This window comes from Neopelma chrysocephalum, unplaced genomic scaffold, assembly GCF_003984885.1.
Source record: "Neopelma chrysocephalum unplaced genomic scaffold, ASM398488v2 Primary Assembly neopelma1_25, whole genome shotgun sequence".
Taxonomy (NCBI): Eukaryota; Metazoa; Chordata; class Aves; order Passeriformes; family Pipridae; genus Neopelma; species Neopelma chrysocephalum.
Window position 1 is genome coordinate 35428663 of NW_020897694.1, and position 26888 is coordinate 35455550.

General features: G+C 42.4%; 1 protein-coding gene across 3 annotated transcripts in view; it reads right to left on the bottom strand.

The window, feature by feature from the left end:
• The window catches only part of AFF3 (AF4/FMR2 family member 3), a 324957-nt gene that overhangs the window by 66459 nt on the left and 231610 nt on the right, over positions 1–26888 (bottom strand). For 2 of the 3 annotated variants that reach the window (XR_003532872.1, XM_027674907.1), the window contains exons 8-9: positions 24164–24215; positions 8862–8902 (exon numbers count right to left, since the gene is read on the bottom strand). Coding sequence is in view for 2 of the 3 variants with exons in the window: in XM_027674907.1 (XP_027530708.1) it covers positions 8862–8902; positions 24164–24215 (93 nt within the window). In the remaining variant the exon portion in view is untranslated. The remainder of the gene's footprint in view (positions 1–8861; positions 8903–24163; positions 24216–26888) is intronic. The other variant, XM_027674908.1, reaches the window with a different exon arrangement.

The window sequence follows — 26888 nt, forward strand, 5'->3', positions numbered from 1 at the left end:
AGACTGGGGGCAACTTTGGGACACCGGTAGGGTACAGGGGTTCCAGGGAGGGCTCCAGGTACCTCAGTGGGGTCAGGTGAAAATTGGCATCCTCAGCAGGTGAAAACTGGGATAACCCCACCAAAATCAGTGAAGCTGATTTCATGTTGTACTGGTGAAAATCTGGTCACTGAAGTTTAAAACAGACTCCAAAGTGTACAGTCAGAGTAAAGTAAGGATCTTCACCAGCGTGTACCAATCAGAGCCACTAAGAGAATTACCGTGGGACTCAAAATGTTAAAAACAATTATATGATTTAAGCTGTCATTTCATGCAGAAAAAAACATATCTCAATCAAACTTGTAATTTTTCTGTTTACTTTTCACATTTACCATGAAAAAATGCTCCCTGCTGCCACAAACTACATGGGTAAATGGAAAGGTTTGCACGCAAAGCCAATCTGTCAGCATTGGCTGAAAAGTGTATAAACATACCTCCTTCTCCTGATGTCTGCATAAAAAGACTTTTCACATGCATGGAAAAAGTATTCCTCCTTAACCAGCTCAAGCCCAACAGCTAGGTATAGCACTCCTTGCTCACCAAAAACTCCCAAAGATTTCAGTTTCGCTTCTGGGTATATCAGAAATGTGGGGTCAAGTCCCTACTTTGGCAGCGCTGCAGGGCATAGAAATTCTCCAAAAGTGACCTTGCTTCAGCATCTGAATTTCAATGCACTGTGCAGAAAGCAAGCAAGCGAGAAGGGAGGTTTTCATAGAATCATAGAGCAGTTTGTGTTGTAAGGAACCTTTAAAGGTTATCTAGTCCAATCTCCTTGCAGTGAACAGGGATATCTTCAACTACATGAATCTGATCCTTTTCTCAGAAAGTTCTGGATCTGACTCTTTCTCACGGCTTTCTTAGCCAAGAACTTCTGCAGAGGAACTACCAAACATGCCTGAAATCTTTCAGCTATGATATTCAGCTGATAAAGCATTGGTATGAGATTTTATGGATCACACTGAGCTATAGGACCCTACTGGATTGCTGGCATACCTTCACACCAATGTATGTGGAATAGCTAAGTGGGAAAAAGCTCTTCCATCCTAAGTGCTCCATCTAATTTCATAAATGTTCCAGTTTTTCTCTGGGAGGAGACCCAGGCTGTTCACAGATCACACATTTTCTTTAACTGAAGTGCAACAAACCTAGAACACTGTGAACCATTCCTCAGTGACAGAAAAAATCCAACTCTTCTCCAAGTGGAGAGGAAAGTATAAAAGTTTTCCTTCAACATACATCAAAATCAAGACAGTCATGAAAAAAGGAGGAGATATCTGGATGGGACTGCACAGAGGAGAAAAGTATCTCAGATCAAAACAATGTGATTCTTTCCAGGAGCATTTCAGGCCTGATTCAGCCACAACTATTCCCCATAGTGAAATCACAGAGCACCTCTTTCTTTGTTAAAACTCATCTTACTTTTTTTTCCTGCAAAGAAACTGGACACAGTTCTGCATCCGTGTAGTATCTTCTCCACCCCTCAGAGAGCAAAGGGCCAGCCAAGGTACAGACTGTGTGTTGTCCCCACTGGGGCCTCATCAAGACTGAGGAGTCCCTTGCCCACCCTGGACGCAAGCACATTTCTTTTGTGGGACTGGCTTCCTGCAGAACATGGCTGGTCTCACCCAAGCAAACCAGGCCTCCCATCTCCTTTTTGCCTCCACTGTTGCCGGGTCAGAACAAAACCAAGAGCATGGGGAAAATGCTATTGAATCTAAAATTTAAAAATACAGAGGGCAGAAGGCAGATAGCCGTACCAGTGACAAAGGCAAACCTTGAAGTCTAAGCAACCTTTGCAGGAAGGCAGGAAAAACCAACTGGAGCAAGCACGTCACCATCCATGGAGCTGATGCCAGAAAACCCTGTTGGGCCTGGCTGAATACTGAATCATTAAAGCTTGAATGGGGGATCTCCTTCCATCTGCTGCATGGACTGCTGCCTCACTAAAAGGGAACTGAAATTTCTCCTTTGCATTGCTGCACCTGCTCTGGAGACTCCCCAAACTACAGCTAGGACACGATTCACAAACATACAGGGGTCAAAAGTCTCAAGCTAGTGTCATGTAACAGGACCAGGCTGAGGTGTTGCTGATTGCTATGAATTTTAAAATAAGGTGGTAATGAAAGTGTGGTTATTTGTGTGAACAGTGTGGCCGCTGGTTTCCAGCTCTTGGTGCTGTGTAAACCTGAGCTCTCTTTCATCAGACTGCCAGGAAATAGATACAAATGTATTTATAAGATTTCACTTTTTTCAGCATAGCACTAAAAATAGCACAATAGTATTGGGCTCTCTGTTCTCTTATGCCACTGCTGAAGTAAGAAAGGCATAATGTTATCAACTAACTGTCCTCTTACTTCTTCCAATAAAGCAAGTCTTGGCTACCAGAATTACTATCAAGGTTAAAATCCCTTTTGTTTTACAACATGTTCATTGCTTAGGGGGACTTTCATTGCCCAAAGGGAGCAAAATGTTCAAATATCATCGAAATATCATAAGTCCTATCAATAATAAGGAAAACAGAATTCATTAACAAACTCACTGCCCATAGCTATGTACTGATGATATATGGGAGTGGTGTTCAGAGTGTCAATTCCATAATACTTAAAGTCAGTGCTCTTTGATCCTCACTTATGGAGATGGACAGATAGGTTAGACAAGATTATGCCCCCAAGGGTCATAAAAATGTAGAAGTTTCCCAACTGCAAACTGATTTTTCGAAGACAATTACCTGCATAATTTAACTGGATGGCCACATATGCCTTCCAGGTTTCATATTGTTAATGTTTGTTTTCTCATGGATTGTTACTGTTTCTCCTACTCTCACACTTTTTATTTTTTGCCTCGGATACACACATTAAAAAAACACTCTTGTCCTATGTGATTTATTCCCAAGAAATTAAATTACATTTTTATAAGCCTGTGTTACCACAAATGATAGCTGAAGATTTGCAGAAAAAATTAATTCCTGGTCTGTTGCTGTGAAGCATCCTCGCTAGTACTGTACTGACTCCGTCTTTCAAAACCAGATGGAAGCAGTCCAACAGTATGATTAACTTCTTAGTCCCTGCAATTTCCTATTGCTCTACTTGCCCTAGATTTCAGGATTGACCTCTTGCTTCACTGCAAAATGCACAGTTGCTCAGTTTGATAAATCACATGAATACTTTTTTGATCACAGTTATCTACTATTTACTACATACCCAGAGAGGTTAATCATATGCTAAGGCACTTCATATTCTGCACACATATACACTCTTCTTCCCAATAGCACTTTGCATATTCTTCATGCTGCCAGCCAGCAATGGGACCTGTTTTCTCCTTACTAATATATGAAAGACCACAGACCTACACCTTGCCTCTTTTCCCTTTCACATTCATTCTGTAATTATTCACACACTGATTCTTAAAAGACCAAGGAAGAAAAAAAAAACAACCGTGAGAAATTACTAGTCAGACCTTTCTTTTAGCAGATAGATATTTTTCAAAATACAAATGTTTTTGGAAACTAGAACTGTTCGTCTCCCCCCAGATATCTCTGGGGAGCCATTGAGAATGCACGAGGTTGCCCATAGGAAGTTGGGAGATGTTTGGCTGTCATGATAGCAAAACACCATCACTTTCTTGAATAAAAAATACATATTTTCTTTTTCTTTCTTTAAACCTTATAGGAATTTCAGTATTTAGTAGGGCTTAAAATTGCTACAGTTCCCTGGGACAGCCCTGCTTCACCTGCTCGTGCAGCAATACATCGGTGCTATGGTAGAATAATTCTAAATAAACACCAACAACAGCCAAGGTATGGGAAAACATCCAACAGCTAATAGGCGAGTACTACAGGTCTTGCTTACAAATTAAATAAAGGGAAATGGAGTCCCAGTTTTACAGAGATACCTATTCCTTTTCACTCCAAGCCATCTACACAGCCTTTTCTTCTAAAGCCCCTTTTCACTAATTCACCACATTCTCCAATACTGGAAATAGTATCCTATATACAATATGTGTCACTACTCTTCCACCTTTAAGTTCTGTAACTATCATGACTGAGAAACTCTAGACCATTCCAAGTAGCAGCCACCCTTTGCTACCCTATACTGTGTGAGAGGGCTGCAATTGTGAGACACCAGCATTTCCAACATGCCTCACGTAAGGCATAAATGATAAATCCACATATTCCCTGTCACAGGTATTCTTTTTTCCTCTCAAAGATAATCCAGAAAGCTTAAGCAATGTGCTAATGCTGTGAGAGCTGCATGTCTACTTCTGTGGCAGTGAGCACTGTGCACGTATGCTCTTCTCCAGCCAAGCTTTTTGACTCCTGTGGAGCCCGTGATCTTAGTTCTGTCATTGTCTGCTGGGACCCAGATCAGCTATCCCAAGCCAAGGCTTCCCCTCGGCTGTCACTGGTTGCACAGACCTGTCACATGAAGCCTTTCTGGCCAGCTATCTAGCTGAGTCACTTGCTGATAAGCCGACCACATAGCTTCTCATGCGGAGAACTCTCACGATGTAAAGGCTATGTTATCAAAAACACCAGTCCAACACAAACATTAGGTATGTTAGTGACATGAAGTACATGAGTCTTTTTGCTAGCTGCCACTGGACTATTTACTTACTTTAGGGTATCACAAGTTTAACTGCTTCGCATAATCGCAGCTCAAGCAGACACTTGAGAACAAGAAAACTTTGGCACCATCCACCAAAAGTTTTAAGGCTGCTTGGACAGCTGCCTTCCCTGCCTGAAGTGATCTATTAAAAGTCTAAATTGCCTCTTTTTGTTGCCTTAATACTTTACAGGCAGTCCCTCCCCAGGCCTCCTCACCCAAATAGTGTATCTCAATGTGGCTTTGTCTAAAGAAGAGCCATGCTACACATCCCGCTGGACTAATCACCAAGCCTGTGGCTGCTTACAATATCAGGGGAAGGGACTGGATTGTCCCAGGTCAACCTTTTCTATTTTCCTTGGAGCTGAGTGCTAAATGGATGCACTCACCCATAAGAGGCGATGCAGGAGCACCTCTGCTTGCAAATGTGTCTCCCCCCACAAATGTGAGCCTCCCTTGCTTCTCAGCTCCCCAAACCCTTCACCTCTCCAGTAGACAAGGGGGCAAACTTTTTAGCTCTTCAGGGTCTTGAGTGCTAGTGGCCAGTCTCATTAGGGTAAACCAGCTCATGGCTGGCACGGCCTGCATTTTGGTGTCCTAACCGTGATCAGACATGGACGGATGAGGCCTGGTTACACGGAAATGCAAAGCACTATCCTTTCTGCCTAGACCGAAACTCAGACAGGCTGTATAGTTCACCAACCATCATGAATAGGGCTTGTCTACATTGCCAAATGGATGTTCTGAGATGTCGCCTTCTGTCAACAGCACAGGTAAATCTAAAAGCTTTCATAGCTGGTACTTGAGAGTTCAGGTCTGGATGACATATATATATGAACCAGGTGCTGAGTGTAAGCTAGCGAGTTGGGCTCCTTACAGGGTTTATCAGCTGGGAAGGGCAGGCCTGTCAACACAGCCATGTGGCTGCTGGGATGAGCGGGTTCATATCTTACATGCCTGCACTGAGATCCGTATGGGCAGAGCTAGCAGGATCTGCCTGCATCCTTCAGCGTAAGTACACAGAAAGGAGAACAGACTGCACCTGGGAAGTAAGCACATCTCCAAGTACCACCCGAGCACCACCCAAGCAGCGCAGTGGAGGACCTATCTTTGCCTTCTAAATTCAGTGGTGGTACAACACTTTCCTCTAAGCATTCAGAAGTCTTCAGCAGAACCATTTGGCCTACACTCCAGCACAGAGAAATAAAAGCAGCCAGGGGAATAAAAATGCCCTAGGACCACTGTAAATCTTTACTTCATGGAAAATCTTATCTTGCACATGAATATGAGCTGTGAGTAAATTTAATGTGTGGATTAAGTACTGTGCGGTCTCCCTCATGGTGGGCTTTTCAGCCTAAAAAGAACAAAAGAATAATAATGAGTGTTATGTTTGGGTATGATTGCAAACAGCTGTAATTTACAGATGGGCATTCTCCACTGCAAATGTATCCAGCAAGCAAGTAGTTCTGGGTTAGTGGAACAGGCTACAAAAAAATTAGCTTTTAACTTCAGCCTTAAGGTCAGAGTTCTGGAACCATGGGAGTCAATAATAAAATCTATTTAGCTCAGCGGGATTAAGCAGGTTTAAGACCTGGCTTAACCACAGTGCTTACTGTTAAATAACAACAGAACACACTGAATATTTTAGTTACAGACATTTTTATTCATTTGAAAGCCATTCAGGCAGTGGGTATGAGAGTCAGACAACTGAAAATATGCCAGCACTATACCATTAAGGTATATGAGTTAAGATCTTGCTCTTCTCTGTCCCAGAAACTGAGTAATCTGTAGAGTTAGACCCCTTTACTGGAGAGCAAAATAAAATTAAAACCAAGCTGTGCTGTATAAACACCGAAGGCTTTTCATGAGAAATGAAAAGCTAATGGGGCCAGTGCATCTTTTCTGACAAAATAGTCGGTGCATGTGCAGAGCAACCTGTCTTCTGGAAACAGAAAAGCTGTTTCAGTCAAGCTTCTGGGTCACTAATCTTTGTGTTTGCACATAAATCTGTTGGGGGTTACTGTGTCATTCTGAAAACAAGACTGAGTGTGATACACTACAGAAATCAATGGCTACAAGTTTAAAAACTCTCTCTTTTTGTGTTTTTTTTTTTTTTTTTTCCCCTCCTCTTTTAGTTTAGCTGTTACCTCTTTAATAGAAACTGAAAGCAGGAACTGCAAAAGGAACTGCTGGAGAATATTTTTTTTTTTAAATAGTGGGCAAAATTACTGAAAGCTTTATATGAGCTGCCATCTCCCTTGGTACTGGGAAGTGTTGGTGTGTGACTGGGAGCTCTCAGTTGCTACTAGGACACAACTAATGAGCAGCAGTATCACAGGTATCTTCCCTTTAGCCAAAAAGAGACAGAAACTGCTGTCACAGTGTGGGATTTTGGCCCCTTGCCCTCGCTTTCACTTGCTGCAGTGAGGTTAGGGGTGGCAGCGTGGCAACCCCCAGGGTGCACCCCCAGCCTTCCCAGCACCCCCTCCAGAAGCCGGGGGAGAAGGGTGCCTCAGCACTGAACGCTGGCAGAGCACGTGAGAAAGCTGTAGTCCCTGGGCATGCTTCTAGGGGCAGACAGGACGTCTATCTGATGATAAATACTGAGGTGTGGTGGTTAACACTGAAGCCTTTTTGCCCTGTAGATGAGGGCAGTCTGTGTCCAGCTCCCTCACCACCTTCCATGAGGTAGGGACTATCTGTCCATCACCACCACTTTTCTTCCTAGGGGAGACAGAAAGTGAGCTGCAGGGTTTGGGGCTTGTAATTACCTCCAGGGGCACTTCTGTAGAAATGTTCCTCATGCAGCCCAGGTGAAGGATGCTGAGAAAAAATCCCCATGTTTCCTTTGGTCATGGTATTGTCCCCACCAAGAGCAAAATCTGCTTTGCCTTAGGGGTGAGTTTACACACCTCCAGGGAGAGGGGCATAATTCTGACTCCAACTCCTCTTTGTTTTGCATTCATTCTAGTTACAGCAAATACTTCTGTGCCCTACAACCGTGCCAGCAATTTCACCAGCATCCCATACATTTCACTGGGGAATTTTTTTTTCCTTAAAGGGGGGCAAAAAATTCCAAACAAAACTGTGTTTGTAAACTTGGGAAGGGAAGGTCGATAATTTTGATGGTCTTAGCCTCTGAGCAGAGAGAAATGTTATTCATCCATGCACAACATATAATTCAGCCTAAGTGACAGGCTCTGCTCTGGAGAAATCCTGGCCTGAGCTGGCTTCCAGAGTCAATTACCGCTTATTCCCAGGGAGGCGGGGGGCTGGGGGCCAGACGGAGCAGAGGGGGCTGCCAACAAGGCATGGGGAAATTTACTCTGTGTCAGCCTGCATGACACAGTACCTCATTTGTGGAAAAATGTAAATCTGCTAGTTCTTTTTCACAGGCACTAAAATGTACAGTCTCTCCTCCCCCTTCCCTCCCCTGTTTCCCAAAACTGGAAAAGAAATCAGGACTGTCTTAGAAAGCTACCTTATGTTTCAATCAATCCTCTTTCATAAAAGTCATTTAAGGTAAATACCTGTGCAGACCTACAGCCCAACTATAACATTTACTATGGCCCAAATCCTGAATTCCTCACTTGGACAAGTTTCCCATTGAAGTTAATGGATTTTTGCTTGAAAAAGAGCTGAGTAAAACCTGAACACTGTCTAAGGATTAGATCCCCTGCTTATCTGCCTGGAGCACTGCTGTGGTTCCAGAAGAAGTGAAAAAATTAATTAAATTCCTCCAAAATACCAATCCCTTAAAACTTAAGGGGTAAAAAAGGGCATTGTTTTTGTGCATAAAACATAGTGAGAATCTCATCAAAAGAAGTGTAATTCCCAGGGAAAGGATTTGGAAAAAGTCAAAAGAGAACATCTCGGAATAAATGAAGTACTTATTGCTGAAAAATGAGCTCAGATATATCTCAGCAAACTCTAAAGCTCAGAATTTACTGCATCATTCATGCCTTCTCCAGTAAGTTTCTTATCTCTTGTTTGGTATCACAACAAGGCATTCTGCATACTCTGTATGAAATACAACAAGACCATGATTTTTTGCAGTAATAAACTCTACACATGCATGACAAATCCAAGCATGCAAAATGTTTAACATCCCAGTTCATAGATACTTTGGGGACAAAATCCGATTATGAGTTATATGCCACAATAAATAGGGCTCAACGTTTCATAAAGCAATTTATAGTTCATAAAAATGACAAAATGTACCTGTCAGATAGAACGCGGAGAGCAGATCTCTGTGCTGCCTGCTGGAAGAAAGGGCAGAGATGTTTATTTTATATTCTGACTTGAAAATTACGAGCACAATCAACACTTTAAAAAATGCGTTACACACATTTTTGTCATGTGTCCAAAATGTTAAAGTACAAGCAAAGTAGCAGAGAGTCTATAGTCAAATGGGCATTCCAGCCTAGTAAATGTAAGAACACTTTGTTTAAAATGCCAAAACCCAGAAGATTGTCAAAGCACTGCATGGTATTTGAGGTCTGAACTACTCATTTATACAATTTTTTCTGCGGGTCCCTGAAAACTCGCCAGGGCTCAGTTCTCTGCTTTCCCCTCTCCCCACTTCCGCACTCCCACTCCCTCTCCTTTACCATTAGTCTCCTCCCATTCTTCCACAGAAACAAACATCACATATTTTGTTCCATTTGCGATGAATTATAAATTTTGCAAAGCTTGCCAGAGCTGCTGCAGACTTCTCATGAGTGCTGCCATGTTAATCTGCTGGCAGCGTTTGCCTACACAGTACAGGATTGACCTGTTGCTGGTTTGCTCTTCAGTTTTTGCCTAGTACAACTCTTTCGATGGGGTGGGGAAGCATGATGCTTTTTCTTGTGTTAACCAGAAGGTCTGGGAATAGATTTTGTAGCCTCTCAAGTTTAATAGGACTCCCAAGCCTATCCCTGAGCTAGTTGGCCACTTTATTATTATTATTCTTTCCCCTCCTTCAATCACTTCAAGTGACGTGATTCATGGCTTTGGCACAGTAACCAGCTACTAAGCAAAGATGAAATCCATAACATTTTGAAAATCTGCCTTAAAGCCTTCATTCTACTTGGAGCTGTCCAGAGTGTCCTCTTCCCAGCTGTACTTGTCCAGGCTGTGCCTCACATGGCACAGAAGGGACACAGAGCTAAGCAGTTTAGACTCAAGGGGTGGGGAATTAAACGTCGATTTTCTCATTGCAGTTACCAGTAAATACATTTTGAAACTGTTCTTCTTGGCTTTTCAGGCTGCAGGGGGCTGCATCCTTATTCCCAAAAGAGGTAGATGGCTTACAGGCATCCTGCTCAGCACTAGAGAGCATGGAGGTAACCTTTCTGGATTGTCAAAATGTTTCTGACAGGTTGCAAAGGAAAACTTGATAGAACCTGACTTGTGGTTGCAGTTACGTTGCATTTCACAGAAAGGTGTGAAAAGATCCCCAGAAGGGATCCCTGAAGATTTGACAGGAGTGGGAAGAGTTTCCAGTTGATTTTTGAATCAGTATTTCTGCTCTGTGAAGTTTCTGGAATAACTTGTGCCTCCCGGGTTCCCTGGGGTGATGTAGTTTGCCATGTGCCACATATCAAATTGTCAGAAGACAGAGTGGCATGGTTTGCAGGAGGGTTTTTCCTTAGTATTGACCTTCTGAAGTGGGCAGAGAACCTGTGGGAAGGGCTTGGAAGGTCCTACCAGCTCAGCAGGAGTGTGCCCATGGCATGAACACACTGTTTTTAGTGTTAGGAAAATAATATGGTGAGTCTGGTATTTTTCACTGTTTCCAGTAGGTCATACTATTTGCATGCTCTTTAGATACACCACCATCCATGCCATCCAGGCCACTGAGTATGGGGCAGTCTTTAAAGAGAGTTGCCACTCTCCAGTCCAATGGGGTGGCATCATTTTTCCTATCTCCTCCCCAAAAGGCCTCATTAGGACAATTTCATCCCACTTCTTGTACACAAGCACAGGAGAGACCCAGATATTAGGTTTAAGAATGACTTATGGCTTAAACCTCTTCTTTAACACCCTGGGTCAACACAACTTCCCCTCCTTCCACACCTAATCACCCTCACTAGCAGGAAGCTATGTGCATTTTGAGTTTCAAGTTGCACAGCTTTGATGCTGAGGCTGGTGCTATGTTACACTTTTGCCTGCAAAACTCAGGAGCCTCTTTGCACTATCGGAGCCCTTTTCCATGGCCAAGTTGTGTAGACACCATTAATTCAGGCAACCTCTCCTTCTCCTCTTCCACCAGCAGCCAGGGCTAGTCTTTCCCTCACATGCAGCCACTATGTGGCAGTGCTGTTTAAGCCGCTTACCATGTTTCCCACTCTTGGCTCAGGCCACCTCATGTGGTTGTACAATACAATAGGTTGGAAAACTGATCCAGCCAAAAAAGAACAGTTTTCCTAATTTACACTCCCCTTCCTTAATTTTCCCCTTATTATTTTTAACCTGCATCCCTTTTCTGAGCTGCTTCCCCAGGGAGAGGATGTCACATCACAGGGTGCAGTGTGAGAATGGGAATGGGATCATGGGGGTAGTGCAGCAGAGACCTTTGCTGCTGACGTATGGTCATGTCCATCAGCAGGGTTGCTTTCACCTGACATCAATTCCACTCCTGTCTGGAGCTCCAGAGCACTCCTGGAGCAAGGCACATGGTGGCTGTGGTAGCCAGAAGGCACTGAAGGAGGCAGTTTGCCCTGCAGCCACAGGCTTCATGGACATCGCAGAGACCTCAGTAAAGCAAAAATGGACTTTGATGACACTAAAAGCCCCTAAAATGGGATGTAGGGTTCATATCACTGTTCTATTTCCCTAAAATCCCTAATTTTGAGAGGGAGAAGTGCTGGATACTTTCTCTTCCAGGCTTGAGGAAAGCTGCCCTCAGGAGGGAAGAGGAGAAGACTCTTGCTGTGCTAATTGAGCCAGGACACATGGTGTGGGACTGCAGCCTCAAGTGCCAATCTTCAGTTTCCAGCTTGGTGCATCCAGTTGCTGACAGCTTTGAAAAGATGATTCCCTTCTGGGCAAGAAAGTGAGTTCACATGACAGGCAGGACAGCAGAGAGAAGTGCACAAATGCTTTTCAGTGAGATCATTCTACTTTTTCAATTACCCTCTCATTTTAAGTCCTTTAATAAACATCCTTCTTCACCAAGATGCAATGCAGATTGCATGGGGTGCCTCAGTCTTTGCCTGGTGGTCACACATTCTCTAAATGAGACTATTGATTTCTTTCTTACAGTCAAAATACAACCGTGTTTGATTGCATATTTGTGTGACCCCCTGAGTTGGTAATGGCCCCATTTCCAAATGATGGGGGAATAAGATCCAGTCGCAAGTTTATTCTTCCTCCCTGGAGAAACAGATCTATTGCCTGCAATGAAAGGCAGTTAGCAACTATCCAGCAATTTTAATTCTAGCCTATATTGCTTCCCTCTCCTGGAGAAAGTGAGCTGTTGTAATTAAAGGTAATTAGCAGTTCCCTAGCAAGTATAAATACTTGCAACCACTAATTACAGTCTGCTCTCCAGTTCCCCTGCCACAAGACTAGGCTGCTCAACTTAGGGGGAAATATGTGCCCTCACTTCTTGCTAACAGTTTTTTTGTGACCCCATTCAAATTCATTCCTGAATCCCCATGGAGGGTAATGACCCATAGTTTGAGAAACTCACGACTACAGAAACTGCTTTTTGTGATTTATTATATTTATAATATGTTGGGATTATCTATCTAACAATGTAAGCAAAAGGGTGGTACTTAGTATCATATACTGCCTGCCTATTTTTTTAATAGCTAGATTTTGATTGTGCTATTTAATTTGCATTTTATTTTACATCATTAACAACTTTACTGAGGCCAACTCATCATCCATTAAGAAAAATGAGAATATGTTCTACAGTCTTTGTTATTCCTGGAAGTAAGCGACTATACTGGTTACAGAAATCAGGGATAAGAAATAATGTTGAAGTTCAATATTGGTGACAGAATTTAAATATCTCCAAGACTTATCACTGTAAAGTGCTTTATGAGAAGCTTAATATTCTCTTGATAAGTGGCTGAGTGTGTTCACCAGCAATGAACATAGTCCTGAATTTTCAGTTCTTGGACTGAGGGGGGTTACCGATGGAGGAAGGTTCTCCTCAATATGAAAATGGATGTTGGAGGCCAGCTCACCACATAATAACTTTAATGCTGAGTAGGAAGCAGGGAAGGGAAAAAAATAACCACTCAGGTGACTCAGGTATTTGGGCTAGAGAAACCAGCCACAGTAAATGAGATGCATTATGCTGTTTCACTACATCAAGAGTTGCAAATTACATGATACTGGCTGGTTAGACTTCTCTGACCCCCAACCAAGTTGGTTCAAATACATTTAGGGCAGACTTTCATTGATCTGCCTATAGTCCATTAATCATTCACTAAAGATTCTAGCTGTACCCCAAGGCTACTGGGACAAAACAAGTTTTCAGCCAGCAGTAATCATGGTTGGGTTCTCAATATCCAGAGGTTTCATCTCCTTTCTCCATCCCTTATTGTAATGAGCCAGAGCTTGGGAACATATTCAGGTTTCAGTGTGTTAAATGAGCTACCAAAATTAGCTTAAAGTGTCACAAGTTGCAATCTGTTGTTGAAGGGAAATCAGAGAGGAAATTGAATACTTTTATTGTAATTGGGACTGAGCAGTGAGCAGAATGGGTTGAATACAGCTATTGAGATGGAGATACAGAAGTGTTAAGAGTGGTCCCCAGAAACCCCTCTTTTCTTTAATTTTTTTTTTATTTGTTATAAAAGGATTGTTTCATAAACTGCTGGGCTCACAGGCATTTTTGGATAAGAAACAAATGAGAGAACTACTGAAGTATGTTCTGCTGGGCTTGGAAGACCGTCTTGGAGGCACTGCAGGCTGACTGTGGATGCATTTTCCTATACTTCACCCATGGCAGCTTTGGCAAATAAAAGCCAATAAATTCACTGTTGGCAGATTCAGAGATTTTGCTTTCCATTTTGCCTGTCCTGTGGATTAACTGCTGTTATCGTGGGACAGCTCTGCTACAGCGATTGTATGGACTTACACGAGCTATACCAGAGACTTCAGTGAGATGGCACAGGGGTACACATGGTGAGAATTTGAACCATTTCTTTGGTGACAGTGTAGCAATATGTGCTGCCTGTTCATGAGTAAATTGCATTGCTTCCAGAGGATTTTTTTTCTTCCTTGGGTGGTAGGTGCTGCTCTGGAACTATGCAGTGAATCATTTATGCTCTAAGTCATATTATCAACCACCCAGAGTTCTGGATGTCACCCTGTCTTGGACTGCAGTTGGTGAGCTGTAGACACGCTTTTTCCTAGCCAGGGTTAAGGGAAGATGTCATTACTATATGCTGCCATTTGGGAACCAGATCAGAAAGATATATCTGGCTTCTTTCACGTCTCACTCTTCATATGTCTTCCATGTTGATTCTGTTTTAATTTCCTAAGGTTTTGTTTGTTTTAGCTTAAGTGCAGTTTATTCCTAAGGTGGCAAAGCCAGGAAGGGCACAACCTCATTGCATGCTGTAACTCGGGCTATAGGATTCTCCAGAGCTTTTTATCTGCTTCAGATCTGGATGCTGTTGTGGACCCAGAGCAAAACTTCTGGATAATCCTCTTATGGTGAACCCACCTCAGTCCAACCACACGCACAGTTTTTCACCTTCTGTGTTAAGATGTGAGGTTGGTCTAACTCTGTTTATAAACATCATCTTGTGCTAAAGTTAGACCATTGCCTCTGAGACAGAGCGGCCTTCCAGCCTCATAGCTCCTCTCCCTGTGTAGGTGTTTATAGCCTGTGATCAAGTCAGCCACCGGCCCTGCTTCAGACAAGCTCAGCTCATTCTGTGGGTATCTTTCGCTCCAAGGCATGTTTTCTAAATGTGTTAAGCACCGTTCTCCCTCATCTTGAAACCTTGTCCAGTTTTTGGTGTTCTCCTTGAAGAGTGCATATCTGCACAGCGTTGCAATGATGCTCTCTCTCATCAGGGCTGAAAACAGGTTAATGAAAACCTCTTGCACCTACAGACTTGCTCTGTTTAAATGCCCATGAGTATCTTGTGGCCACAAGAAGTTGCCTGAGGAGCTCAGGTCAGGTAATTTATTGTAAGTGATTCCTAACATGCCCTCTCTCACTGCATTATTCTGTACTACTCACTGTTCCTAGGGGCTTTGTTTGAGGATTGTTTTCCAGTGTATATTTCTGGGGGATTTAAAATCACTTGTAAACTGCAGCTTGAGTGTTTCTCTGTAAATTTGCAATATAAATGTATGAATGTGATTTTTCACTGTCTGGTTCATATTTTCCTAAGATTTACAGGCCGTGAGATTTAAAAGGGTCTCCCTTCCTTCCCATTTTGGAGTTGGTTATCATCAGAGCCACATCTTTTAAGAAACTGTAAAACTCGTTCTGGATTTCATGATTTCTCTGGGCCTTTCAACACCTCAGTACCCATTTTTCACCCTGGAGTTTTATTGTTATATTTTTGGCATACATTGTACTTTCTTCTGTGCTTTGCTCATTAATCCCTATTAATCTTCAGTGGCAACACAGTCTAGTGACTTGAACATGGCACCTGGGAGTGAGAGACCCAAGCACTAATCCTGACTTTGCAGCTGACTTGCCATGTGGCTTCAAACAAGCCGCATCTCAGTCTCAGTCTCCATTGTCAGTTCTACAGAGACAATAATTCTTGCTTAGCTCTACCTAAATACCTCTCAGGGGCATTGTATTAAGCAGTTAATTCTTGTTAAGTGATTTGGATCTCCAAATTGATGTATAATCAGCATGGGTATTAACCATACAGAGAATTTTTCAGATCTGTAAATGCTGAGTCTTCTGTCCTGCATCTGTTCAGATTTTTCCTGCAATCTGGCCACAACAACCATGCAGGGTTTCAATGCAGATGAGTTAACTTTAATCTTTTTCAGCGGAGATGAGCAGAGGAAAAATCTTTGGTATTTTACATTAATAAAATGGTTAATTTCGAATGCCACCGGAGGAAGGTCTCAGTCATTGCAAACAAAGCAGCAGTTACCTTGGAACACCTCCTCTGTCTTCACAGAAGTGGTCTCCTTATCCAGGAAAAAGTAACTTGGTTGAAATGCTGCTTGCTTTTAGGATATCGCAGACAAAAATTGCCCGTGTTGTGCCACAGGCTTTACAAGATTTATTGGGAAGTCTGAAAGGTCAGAAATTAAAGCAGGGGGTTTTTTTCGCAAAAGTCTATGTATGTGAAAATAGGTGAAATACAAGCCTAAATTCCCCAAATAGTGGTAACTCTTCCCAGGGATGTGCTATGTCAACCACCTAAGATGCATTTGCTACTACCCAAGTATCTGCTTGGATTGTGCTAGGAAATAAAAAAGAAGACAGGATAACATCCTAGGTTGATAGAAATCAGTGGCTAAACTCTCAATGACCTCAGAAGAGACAGATTTCATCCTAGGTGCAGGAGAAATTGTGGCAATGGTTCCTTAGCCTCTTTTTCTTAAATGCTAGTTTTGATGGATTGACTGCTGCGTCTTTTTACTTATTTCTCATCATGTTCTAATATAGCTGCTACTTTCTTTATAATGTCCTGCAATGTCTTTATAATTCCCCTGCAATTTCTTTTCTTCATTAATTTATTTTTTATTCCCTTAATCCCTTGCTCTTTTTGCATTCATTTTGTTTTCTGACAAGCTCTCAGCTGCCTTTTTCTCTATGTCTGTTGCCATCCATCTCTGTGCACCACATCTCCTCCACACAGCTTCTCATGCTGATAGTACCCCAGCCCGAGCTGAAAGGCCAAGGGGAGTGAAGTGAGCCTGACCTTCTGCCTTGCAGGAAGCAACAGGCAGCTCCTAGAGAGGCTGAGAATCTGTATTTGTGTGCATGCATGAGCATGTGCCCACGTGTGAGAGAGATACAAAACAGGGTGCGTTCTCCTCTTACAGCTTTTAATAGCTGCAATATTACAAACAGCACTAATTTGTGCTCTAAATTATTTGTGACTGCTGGTTATTTAACCGTTCTCTTAAAGGCACACTGAAATGAATTTGCCTGAAGGCAAACAGACGCTCTGTGGCCACGTTTGAGTGGCACATGGGCTGGATGGCTCAGGAGAGATGGGGACAAGGGAAAGACAGCCTGGATATGTGGGATTGAATCCTTTGTTACGCCTCAAGTTAGCCAACAATTCTGAATTGATTGCACTGGGATATGTTCCCACCCCAGTCAAAACAGATGCTGAAACAGCAATTCCAGTTCACAAGGGGGAAGAGTTCTAACCAAAGACTTCAAGAAGATGGGGTTAAAGATGTTATGGTAGATACAGAGAGAAACCGTATCTACCATAGTCTTGGGAAAAGGTGATACCAGTGGAAAAGGGCAAGCTTTGGAGATCTACTAAAACTTAGCTTAGTCACAACATCCACATGAAGAGAAAAGGAAGATGCTTGCATACTTTAAGCTTATTTTCCTGTCTATTTTTAGAGGTTTGCTATTGAGGAGCATGGAGATCAGAGTGCTGTGTTCAAATGTTCCCAAATTTTGGGCACGTCCAAGAACCAAGCTGATCTCTATCCTTTTTCACTGTCATCATGGTGGTGGCATTCAAATTTAGAGCTTGATCCTGCCTGCCAGACATTGAATCTGACTTTGTAAGATAGTCAGTGATGTGAGCCAAGTTTGGCAGGACAAGACTGAGCTCTTATTTTGTTTCATCTGACAGTTTCAGTGAGGCAGTCTTGGTCTTCTTGTCATGCCTTGTGGAAGTGCAAATTTAGATGTCACAGAGATTTTAAAATAAGAGCTGGCAAACCACAAAAAAGAATTTGGATCAGCTGGCTTAAATCTTACTCTGGATTCTAGCGAAGTTGGATACCAAAAGGATTGCTTCTTTAATACACAGGAAATAATAGACTTACCCGAGTTAAGTAAGGCTGTTACAGTGGCTATTCCTCCAGTTTAAAAACACACTCATGTTATAGTGACAGGGGGCTGAACAGAACATTTGGATTAAGTAAAAAACAACATGAAGTGATGGCTATTCTTTTATCCAAAACTTAATTTTTCCACTTTTGCTTATCTTTGATTTGTGCAGTTTTGGTTGCAGTCAGATTCTTATGTAGCCAGACTTCATGAAATAAGTGTTCTGTGCTCAGTGGAGTGAGAAACTTCTCATCACAAAGATTTTTTTCCTCCAAGTTCATCAGGGCATTTTTTGAGAGAAAAATCATTTGCAGAAATGATGCAGGCTCTGTGCTTTTTCTTTTTTTCCAGGACTGAACATTCTCATCTCCTTTTTTCACTCATTTTCCTTTCTGATCAAGCATCAAGTATTGCACTGATGAAGAAGGAAATAAAAGGGAGCACAACATTAAAATGACTTAATGTGGTTAAAATATTTGGACATGGCACATGTGAATGCAATTAGCACTGTCTAACTAGTTCTAATGATGAACAGGGTTATGCAGTGGTGTGTTACAATTTTTCCAATATAACTCTTCTCTCTACACGTACCTGCCTTGATGCTCTGCTGAGCTGATCTTTGACTTCGGAAAGTGCTGTCCTAACAGAGGTCATAAAAAAGAAAGCTTTGCTTCTTTTTCAATTTGTTTCAGAATTCATTACAGATGCCTTCACATTAGTTGGAATATTACATTTCATATGTAGAAGTACTGCTTATAAAGACTCTACTAAGAATTATGCCTTCTGGAAGAAGGTAGATGCATGACTGTTCATTTCAGGATAATTTTCATCTTTCTGTTGATTATCAGTCCATATCCAGGAGTGAGAGGGAAAAGTTCTACATATTAAACAGATTGTCTTAACATACATTCTTACTCACTTGTTTCTGAATACCACTAAGGAAATGAAACAAGATTTTATGATTAAAAAAAATTAATAATTTCCTAATGCTACTTATGCAGGCACATGGCCACACCAATTGCCACTGACCACATAGATGGACTTTTGTCCTGTTGCAATGACAGGACAGATTTGGCTTGTCTGAAATGTCTGTGCTGCAAACAGTCCTACCGGAAAGATGCATTTCCAGTGATGAGCCTTGGTAACCTTCAGGGCATATGCGATGGAAAAGAAATGTAGGAAAAGAAATGGGGAGCTGTGGGTGTAACTCAATTTAACATCAGTTTTTACGGCTCAACCATGGCCAGGGTGATGATGAAGCATGGACAGGTCCCCCAGGGCCAGCAATCCACCCTGACTGTCCCTAGGCTGCCATGGGGGGCAACCCCAGGATCCTCATGAGGGCACCAGGCTGGGTGGGCTGCCATCACCCTGTGGGGCTTTGGGTGGCCAGCCAGACCAGACTGACAAGACTTTTATTTTACTGTCCTGAAGCTGCGAACTTTCTTGAGGCTGCTCTTCCCCCGAGGTCTCCTGTGAAATCACATGGCTTTCTGTTTGTCTTGGCTTGCCTGTGGAGGGGCTGGTTTTGCTCACACCACTCAGACCCCACAGGGCCAGTCTATACCTGTCCCTTTTGAGGAGGGCAGCTGCTTGCAGGCAAATGCTGCCTGCTCTCTTCCTTCAGTGCAGGGCACGTGAGCAAAATCAAGGAACCTGAGAGGATTGATTGCTGCCTCCCTGTGCACTCTGGGGGGGGGGGGGCATTTTTAGCCCCCACATCTACCTGCTCACACAGGAGCATAGTCATGCTACTCTTTTTTCTTTGAAAAAAAACGTATTAAAGTTGTGTCTTCCCTTTCGAGATCTGCTGGGGCTGGAGTGCAGAGCCATGTCCCTGGGAGTGTGTTATGATTGCTTCTTCAACTTCTGTTTATACAATTTTACAAAATTTTGGCAGGAATCAAGAGCACATACCAGGGTGTTGGCTTTTATGAATCCCATGGGATGTGAAAGTCAAGCTGACTCGATGAACTTTGGTTACATTTTCCAGACAAGCACAATGACTCTATTTATTCAGACTTGGCAGCCAGAATGCAGATTGACTCTGTGGGTAATAAATTTTCACAGCCACAAAACTTCAGCAGCAACCAACCTGATCCTGCACAGAAAAAAATGCATACAAGGAAACAGACTTGGGTTGCAAAAATACGTTAGATTATTATTCCATGTATGCGTACCAGTCAGTTAATTTATTTGGCTATTGATTGACATGAATTGCACAAACGATGCCAGGGATCTTTTTCCCCTCAAAAGAACTACTTTCTACTACAAAATGTTCATGTTGTAAAAGGACAAGTGGGGGGGGAAGAGAATTGTTCATATTACAATTGACAATCTCCTTTTAATATTTCACCCAAGACTGATTTAAGTTATCCAGTGACCTCTATGGAGAAGAGCAGGGTATATTATAATGGGGACTGTTTCATGTGCTATGCCACACTTCAAAGAACCAAAAGGCAATAACCACTACAATTCAGTACTCTGAACAATCTTAAGTACAATTTTGACACCTTCATGCTACAAAGCTTCAGATGCTTTCTGGGAGAGATGATGATGAAATTATTACTCTATGTGTTATAAATCAAAATGAATTGGCTCTTTAACTTGCAGATTTATGTTAACTACCTTGGTATCTGTTAATTGCATGCTCTTCAGATATTGATTGAGGATTAAAAAGTGTATTTTCTTCAATCTGTGTGGTGTAAAATATGCCAACAGGAAATTTTCTCTCTGCATATTAGATCCTATGATCACTGCCTGTAAAATTGAAATGATCAGATTAAATGGATAAACTATGCTCATTAAAGAGGAAAAATACATTTATGTAATTAAAATTAAGAGACTAATATGTGTGGATAATATAATTACTGTGGGTGCACACATACTCAGCTCAAACCAAGCCTCTTTTTCTTTTCCTGAGTCTGTGAATCTCACTACCTTAATTGCTGGTACAGAGGGAAGGGCTGGGAATGCTTTGCCCACTGCAGTCTTGAAGCACTTAATCATGTCTCTGTCTTGCATTTGGCCTCCCTCATCCATGGCTCACATTCCTTGGGTCAGTCACAGCCCTTCAAATGCCAGCCCTGGGAGCACAGAAGCAGAAGCACCTTTGCATTGCTTCAGAAACTTCCTGTTTGCTGCTTGGCAATTTCAGATGTAAATGCAAAATCTCCTCCAAAGTTTTCAAAGTCTTTCCCCTAAACTTCTCCATTTAGAAATCAGCAAAATGAAAAGCTTCCCAGTTTTTGTACAGCTCACCTTCAGCTCTTTGAGAAACTGGACTACTTGAATGAGTCTGACTGCTCAAAGGTTAACGAATTACATGAGGAATATCTGGGAATGCCTCATGCACTGTTCCTATCCATTTATCTTTGGTTTCTTTCTTTACTGTTCCCAAGCTCAGGAGATAGGAGACTAAGGAGTCTCTGAGTTAGGAAGTAAAAGGAAACAAGTTCTCCTACTGACATTTAAACACAGATCCATGTTCCCATCTGAGTGTTTGATGGCAGAGAGGGTCTGTGTTATTCTTTTTTGGGTCTATTTCCTGCTAGGTGGATGAAAAGGTAGTGTTTTGTTTATTCAGCAGGCATATTTATTTAGGACTGTTCTTTAAGCAAACCTGCAGGTCTCAGCTGAGATTCTGCAAAGCATTTCATAGAGCAGGAGCCAGCCTGTGCCTCTGGGAGATTTTTATCTGTAGAGTCAAGTTAGAAAAAAAATGTGACTAGGAAAGGGGACTGTTCATTCATGACGGTCACAAAGATTTGGGGAGGGCTCTACCCACGTTTGCTACAAGTGCGCTGGTGGCTAAATAGGCCAATACGAGATAGGCATGTCCGGTTGCAAAAGGCGCAGCAGAAAGACTCCTTGGATGGTATATTCTGCAAGACACGATTCTTTCTGTGTTGTCTTTTCTCCTCGAGAGTGATCCTGCGTGCTTTCTCAAAGGCATCAGCAGTGTTATAGATGGTGTGTCTCCAGACCTCCCAATTGGAGGCCAGAGTAGACCAGTTATGTTGATCAAAACTGGTAAGGAAAGGGGACCAAATAACTAAGTAATCTCCAAAGGTTGCTCATGCTAAGGCCTGTGATGCTTAGAAGTGAGTAATGGGATCTCAGCCCTGCTCTTTGCTGCACATGTGGAAAGTTCTGTCTTGGCTCTGCAGAGCTTGTTTGAGCACCGAGGTGAACGACCCAGGCTGTATCAGCTGCAACTTAAAGCCCTGGTTTCCGAGGGGAGACCCTACGTAGCACACATAACACTGAGCAATCCAAGCACATGGAAGGTGTTAAAAATTATAAGTCATAGTGCTAAACCAAAGGCACCATGTGCACATGCCTGAATAGCGCTATTTTTCCGCAATCCCTTCTTTGCCTAAACCTACTAATGTTCTTTATGCACAATAAACACTTTCACATGTCCTTTTCTGCTTGCTATGAAGCAAACTAGAATTTCATCTCTCTGGCTCTGACAGCTTGTTCCACTCTGACATCCATTACTCAGGATCCCATCTCCCTGCCTGAAGGACAAACCATCTCTCCTGGCCACCAGCTCGTTCCTCTCCTCCCACCCAGCCCCTTGCTGGAAGCACCACGGCACACTGGTGTGCTATTGTTATTCTTCAGACATCCCTTCCATCCCTCACTTTACTTTGCCCTATGTTGTCTATGAGCTGTATTTTAAACTATCTAGACAAGCAGGAAGAGTAATGAAATGTGAAGTGTTTCAGGATGAAATACGTTAAACAAAAAGAAATTGTATAAATATGTAAATAATCAAATCTACATGCTGAATCTTCTTAACACCAAGAAGTCTTGCTCAAAATAGATAAAAAAATGGTTTAGTATAAATATTCAAAGGTTTTGTTTTACCTGTTGTTTGGAATATATGTAAATTAGAGACATCTAATAACAAGAATTAAAGAAAACTCTGGAAGAGCTTCATGCCTACATACCTAGAATTATTTGTCTAAGATCCTGAATTTCAAGTCTAGATAACTCTAGTTACCCATGACTGAAATAATCATATTTGAAACTGGTATGATTTAACTCCAGCCAGCAACGAAGTACCATGCAGCCACTTGCTCACTCCCCCCACCCCAGTGGGATGGGGAGGAGAGGTAGAAAAAATTATAAAGCTCCTGAGTTGATATAAAAACAGTTGAAATAACATAAAATAATAATATTATAGTAATAATTGCAAGAAAAAGGGACACAACAAAACCAGAAGAAATAAACCCCAAGAAAGGACAAGAGATGCACAGTACTATTACCCAGCATCCACTGACCAATGCCCAGCCCATCCCCAATCAGCGATTGGTGCCTCCCAGCCAACTCCCCCCAGTTCATGTACTGAACATGATGTTCTGTGGTAAGGGAATTCCCTTTGGCCAGTTCGCGTCAGCTGTCCTGGCCATGATCTCCCACCAGCTCTCCAGCCTTTTGTGCACCTGCTCACTGGGAGAGAATGAGACAACGAAAAGTCCTTGACTTAGGGTAAGCACTGCTCAGCAACAACTGAAACATCAGTGAGTTATCAACATTATTCTCATACTGAATCCAAGCCACACTGTACCAGTTACTAGGAAGAAAACGAACTCCATCCCAGTCAAAACCAGGACAGAAAACCATGTTATATCCAGGTCTGGATCCATCTATGAGATGCAACCAGGGGCAGTACTGCTCTCATGTGGTGAAGGCACAGGACATGAATTTTAGGGCAAGAAGGAGCCAAAGTGGCTCTTGGCCTCTCATCCCCAACCCAATCACCCATGCCAGTATACTGAGAAAGAGAGAGCATGGTAAAGCACTGCTTGGCATCAAGGCACTCAGCTGGTCATGGGAAAGTCAAGATTCAGCCTTATTCTACTGAGTCCTTAATTATTCAGACAAAACACAGCAATAATTTAAGGAAAAACTGGGAGACGCCTCCCAACAAAACCCAGCTCTCCTGACACACGGAAAACTTCAGATGATGCATCTGCTGCCAGTCAGGTAGTCTGGGGTCTTTAAAACACAGGCAATTGCCCTAATTACTGTGTTACAGAGTTAACCAAATGCACAGCCAAGGCTTTTTCTCAGTTCCCTTCAGTTTTCTTAGCAAGCATGGGCCATGCAGAGACAGAACCAAAAATGCTCAGAGAAGAGGTCAGGGCTGGGGGGATGCCAGAGGCAGGTAAAAGATAAGCAGCCCAGCAGCTAATTCCTGAGGCCATCTCATGATTGCAAAAGTTTGGCTTGAATCCTTAATCCAGAATTCCAGTTTCTCCCCCCCTTGGCTGGTCTTTAAAACAAAACAAATTCAAATCAGAAGGAAGCTGAAACAAAAACCTTCTGGGTCACATCAAGGTAATAAATCAAGAGCAGTGCAGACTGTTCCCTACCAATCCAGCAGTTAGCACATGGAGGCTGGCTCCGAGAAGCAACATCTGTTACTCCAGTTACAGTACTGCCATGTATTTTGATAACCTCTATGTATGTTTTGAAAAAGCATTAGCAAAATATTTGCAGTAGCTCAGTCTTGACATGAAACATACTACAAGTGACATGCTAGTTGTCTGGTTCTTACCTGGTCATTCTCTTCTTCGTCACTGCTTAACTTGAGGTCATCTTCTAGCATTCTGGAAAGCAAGCAGTAGAATAAATCATAACTTACCAAAAATGCTTTAGATCTGATGTTTTCTCAGAGCTACTGTAAACATTTAATAATTTAAATAGAAAGGAAATATATTTTATCCCAATAACTCTGTATCAGCTAACTTAATAAATTTCCTACTATTGCTGCCTAAAGGAAAATGTTTACTAGAGTAATAATGGACTTTGCTTGTCAGTGATCATAATAGCAAGAATCTTTGCAATTTTTATATGCTAAAAATAATATTTTTGATGCTGACAGGTCAGTAATCTTTCTGCAAGGAAAATTTTTCTCCATTTGGCTTTGAGTTTACAAAACAGAACTGGATGTTTACACTGGCAGTACTGCAGCACAAAATAAGGTTCAGTGATGTTTCCCAAAGGCCACTTTTACTTTATTGCATGTTTGATGCAAAACTGACATTGACTGAAGCAATTAAAACTAAAATACATTGTCTCCGCACAAGAGTATCCACAAGGATTTCACTGTCATGTAAACATAGAAAATAATGCATCTTTTCTAATGGGGATTTCATCCTCTCTTCCCATATCCTTTCCTCAACTTGCTTAAACTGGTTCACAGAGAAGAAGAATCTGTTTTTACCTCCATGCATTTTTTTTACAAGCTAAGGTTAAGTAACCAGCATTTAAAGGAGTTGAAGAGGTGCAAAGACTTCCCCCAGTGCTTAAAAGGTGTTCAATAATGGGACCTATTTTTGAAAAATACCTCTGTAATAATAGTAATAATTCAGAAAGTTGCTAATTTGTCTTGCATTCTGGGAAAAAAGAATCTGTAATTTCATCTCGACTCCAGAAGAAAGCTTGGTGAGCAATTCAAACACATCCTGTGACGTGGGTGGTCCCCGGAGTGTAAATATCTCAAGAAGACATATGTAGTAATTTCAAACCACCTCGTTGTACTTGTGCCTAGATCTTCCTAGAGTGTGCCTGAAAAGCATGATTCTTACATGGGCAACATGGTGTGCTGTGTCTTAAAAGAGTGCTGAGACTAACCACCCTCTCCTCAGCTCCTCACTATACGTACAGTCCCTGCTTGTTGCTGCTGTCACAGCTGCTTCCCTATTTCCCCATGGCACCTTTCGGGGAACGTAGGTGTATAAGAACAGGACTGGGGGTCAGAGCAGAAACTCGTGCTAGTTCATCTCATCTTGCTTTTTCCCCCCCCCACATTTCCTTCTACTTGTGCCAAGATTTTTCTTCTGTAAAGTCAACATACTGAATTCAGCAAAATCTTGTTGCAATGCAGACACCTCAAATATATAGGACACCCACTGAGTTAGAGGGACTTGACAATCTCACAGCAGGACTGGAAGTATGTCCACTGTTAGGAAAAAGCCCTCTCTGCCATCTCCCAAGTCAGCAAAAACTCTGATGGCCATATCAATACAGCCACTGATCCAGCTAGCAAGCCCTGATGAGAAGTGGGCAAACAGGATAGGTATGATGACAAAGGATATGGCTCCCAGGAACTAAACTATGTCAGAGAGGCAAAGCTTCCTGTAAACACTGCAAGATCCACACTGGCTTTGGCTCCAACACTTACAGGGATTCAAACAACCTTATAACTGCTCATTTTTTTAGTTAGATCTCAGGGATCTCCCAGCCCTGAGAAAACAGAGCTTGAAAATAAAGCTCAGACCTGGTATTGGGCACTGCGTGATGAAATCTGCACTGATAGTGATTTAACCAGAAGGAGGTGTGCTTATTGCGTGAAAAGCAGAACAGCCAGGGTGTCACTGTCTGCTCTTCGCTCAACTGTACTTCGTTGCTGGTTGGAGTTAAATCATGCCAGTTTGAGTGCATGAATGTGGTAGTTAAGAACAGTATTTTAGATTTAGCAATTTCATTCTTCTCCTAAATGAGGCTAGCAAATCAAAAGCATATAATGAAATGTTCTAGATAGTTCTATGTATTTATTAGTGTCCTGGATTTTTGTATTACCATTTAAAAAAAGTGTTTTGCGACCCTGTGATTAGAAGCAACTAGGATGATCTTCGAAGCCTTTGGGTTGTGTGGAAGTGTGCACTAAGGAGTGCAGTCAGGTACCATCCACACAAAAGGAACAAGAAACCACAGCGCTGGCCCACTAAACTCTCCTTGCTTGTATGTTTTAGTCTGTCTTTATTTTCTCTGTCTGTTTCTCATTTCAGAAGCACTGCTCTCCAAGAAAAGCACTGCCTGCCTGGGGCTCATGGCCCCTTTTTCAAACTACCATCAGCGTACAAACAAGCTCCTAACACTGGGGATAGGAAAAAGCAGGTCATCATAAAATGCTTGCTTGCTTTTTTTCCCTAGAGTGGGACCTGGTCAGCCTGATCCATGTATTTGTCACAAGGATGTATCAGGTTAAGACAGCTTGCCAGTGTAGGGGTCTACCACGTAAAGGCAGGAGCTGAGCAGATATAACCTCTGCGCCTGAAAGTCTTCACGGCTTCCCAGACTGCTTTCACTGTCAGGGAGGCCCCTCAGCCTTCATCTACAAAGCAACAGCCAGAGCAGGACACACTGTCACCTGGTAGGTAATGCTGAAGTTGTCCTGGAGAGGGATGCTCTTTGGACACCAGAGCAGTTCTCATAGCCCAGGCTGAAGCACACCTGGGGTGAGAAGGGCACATTTGTGTTATAGGGATTCCAGTTTG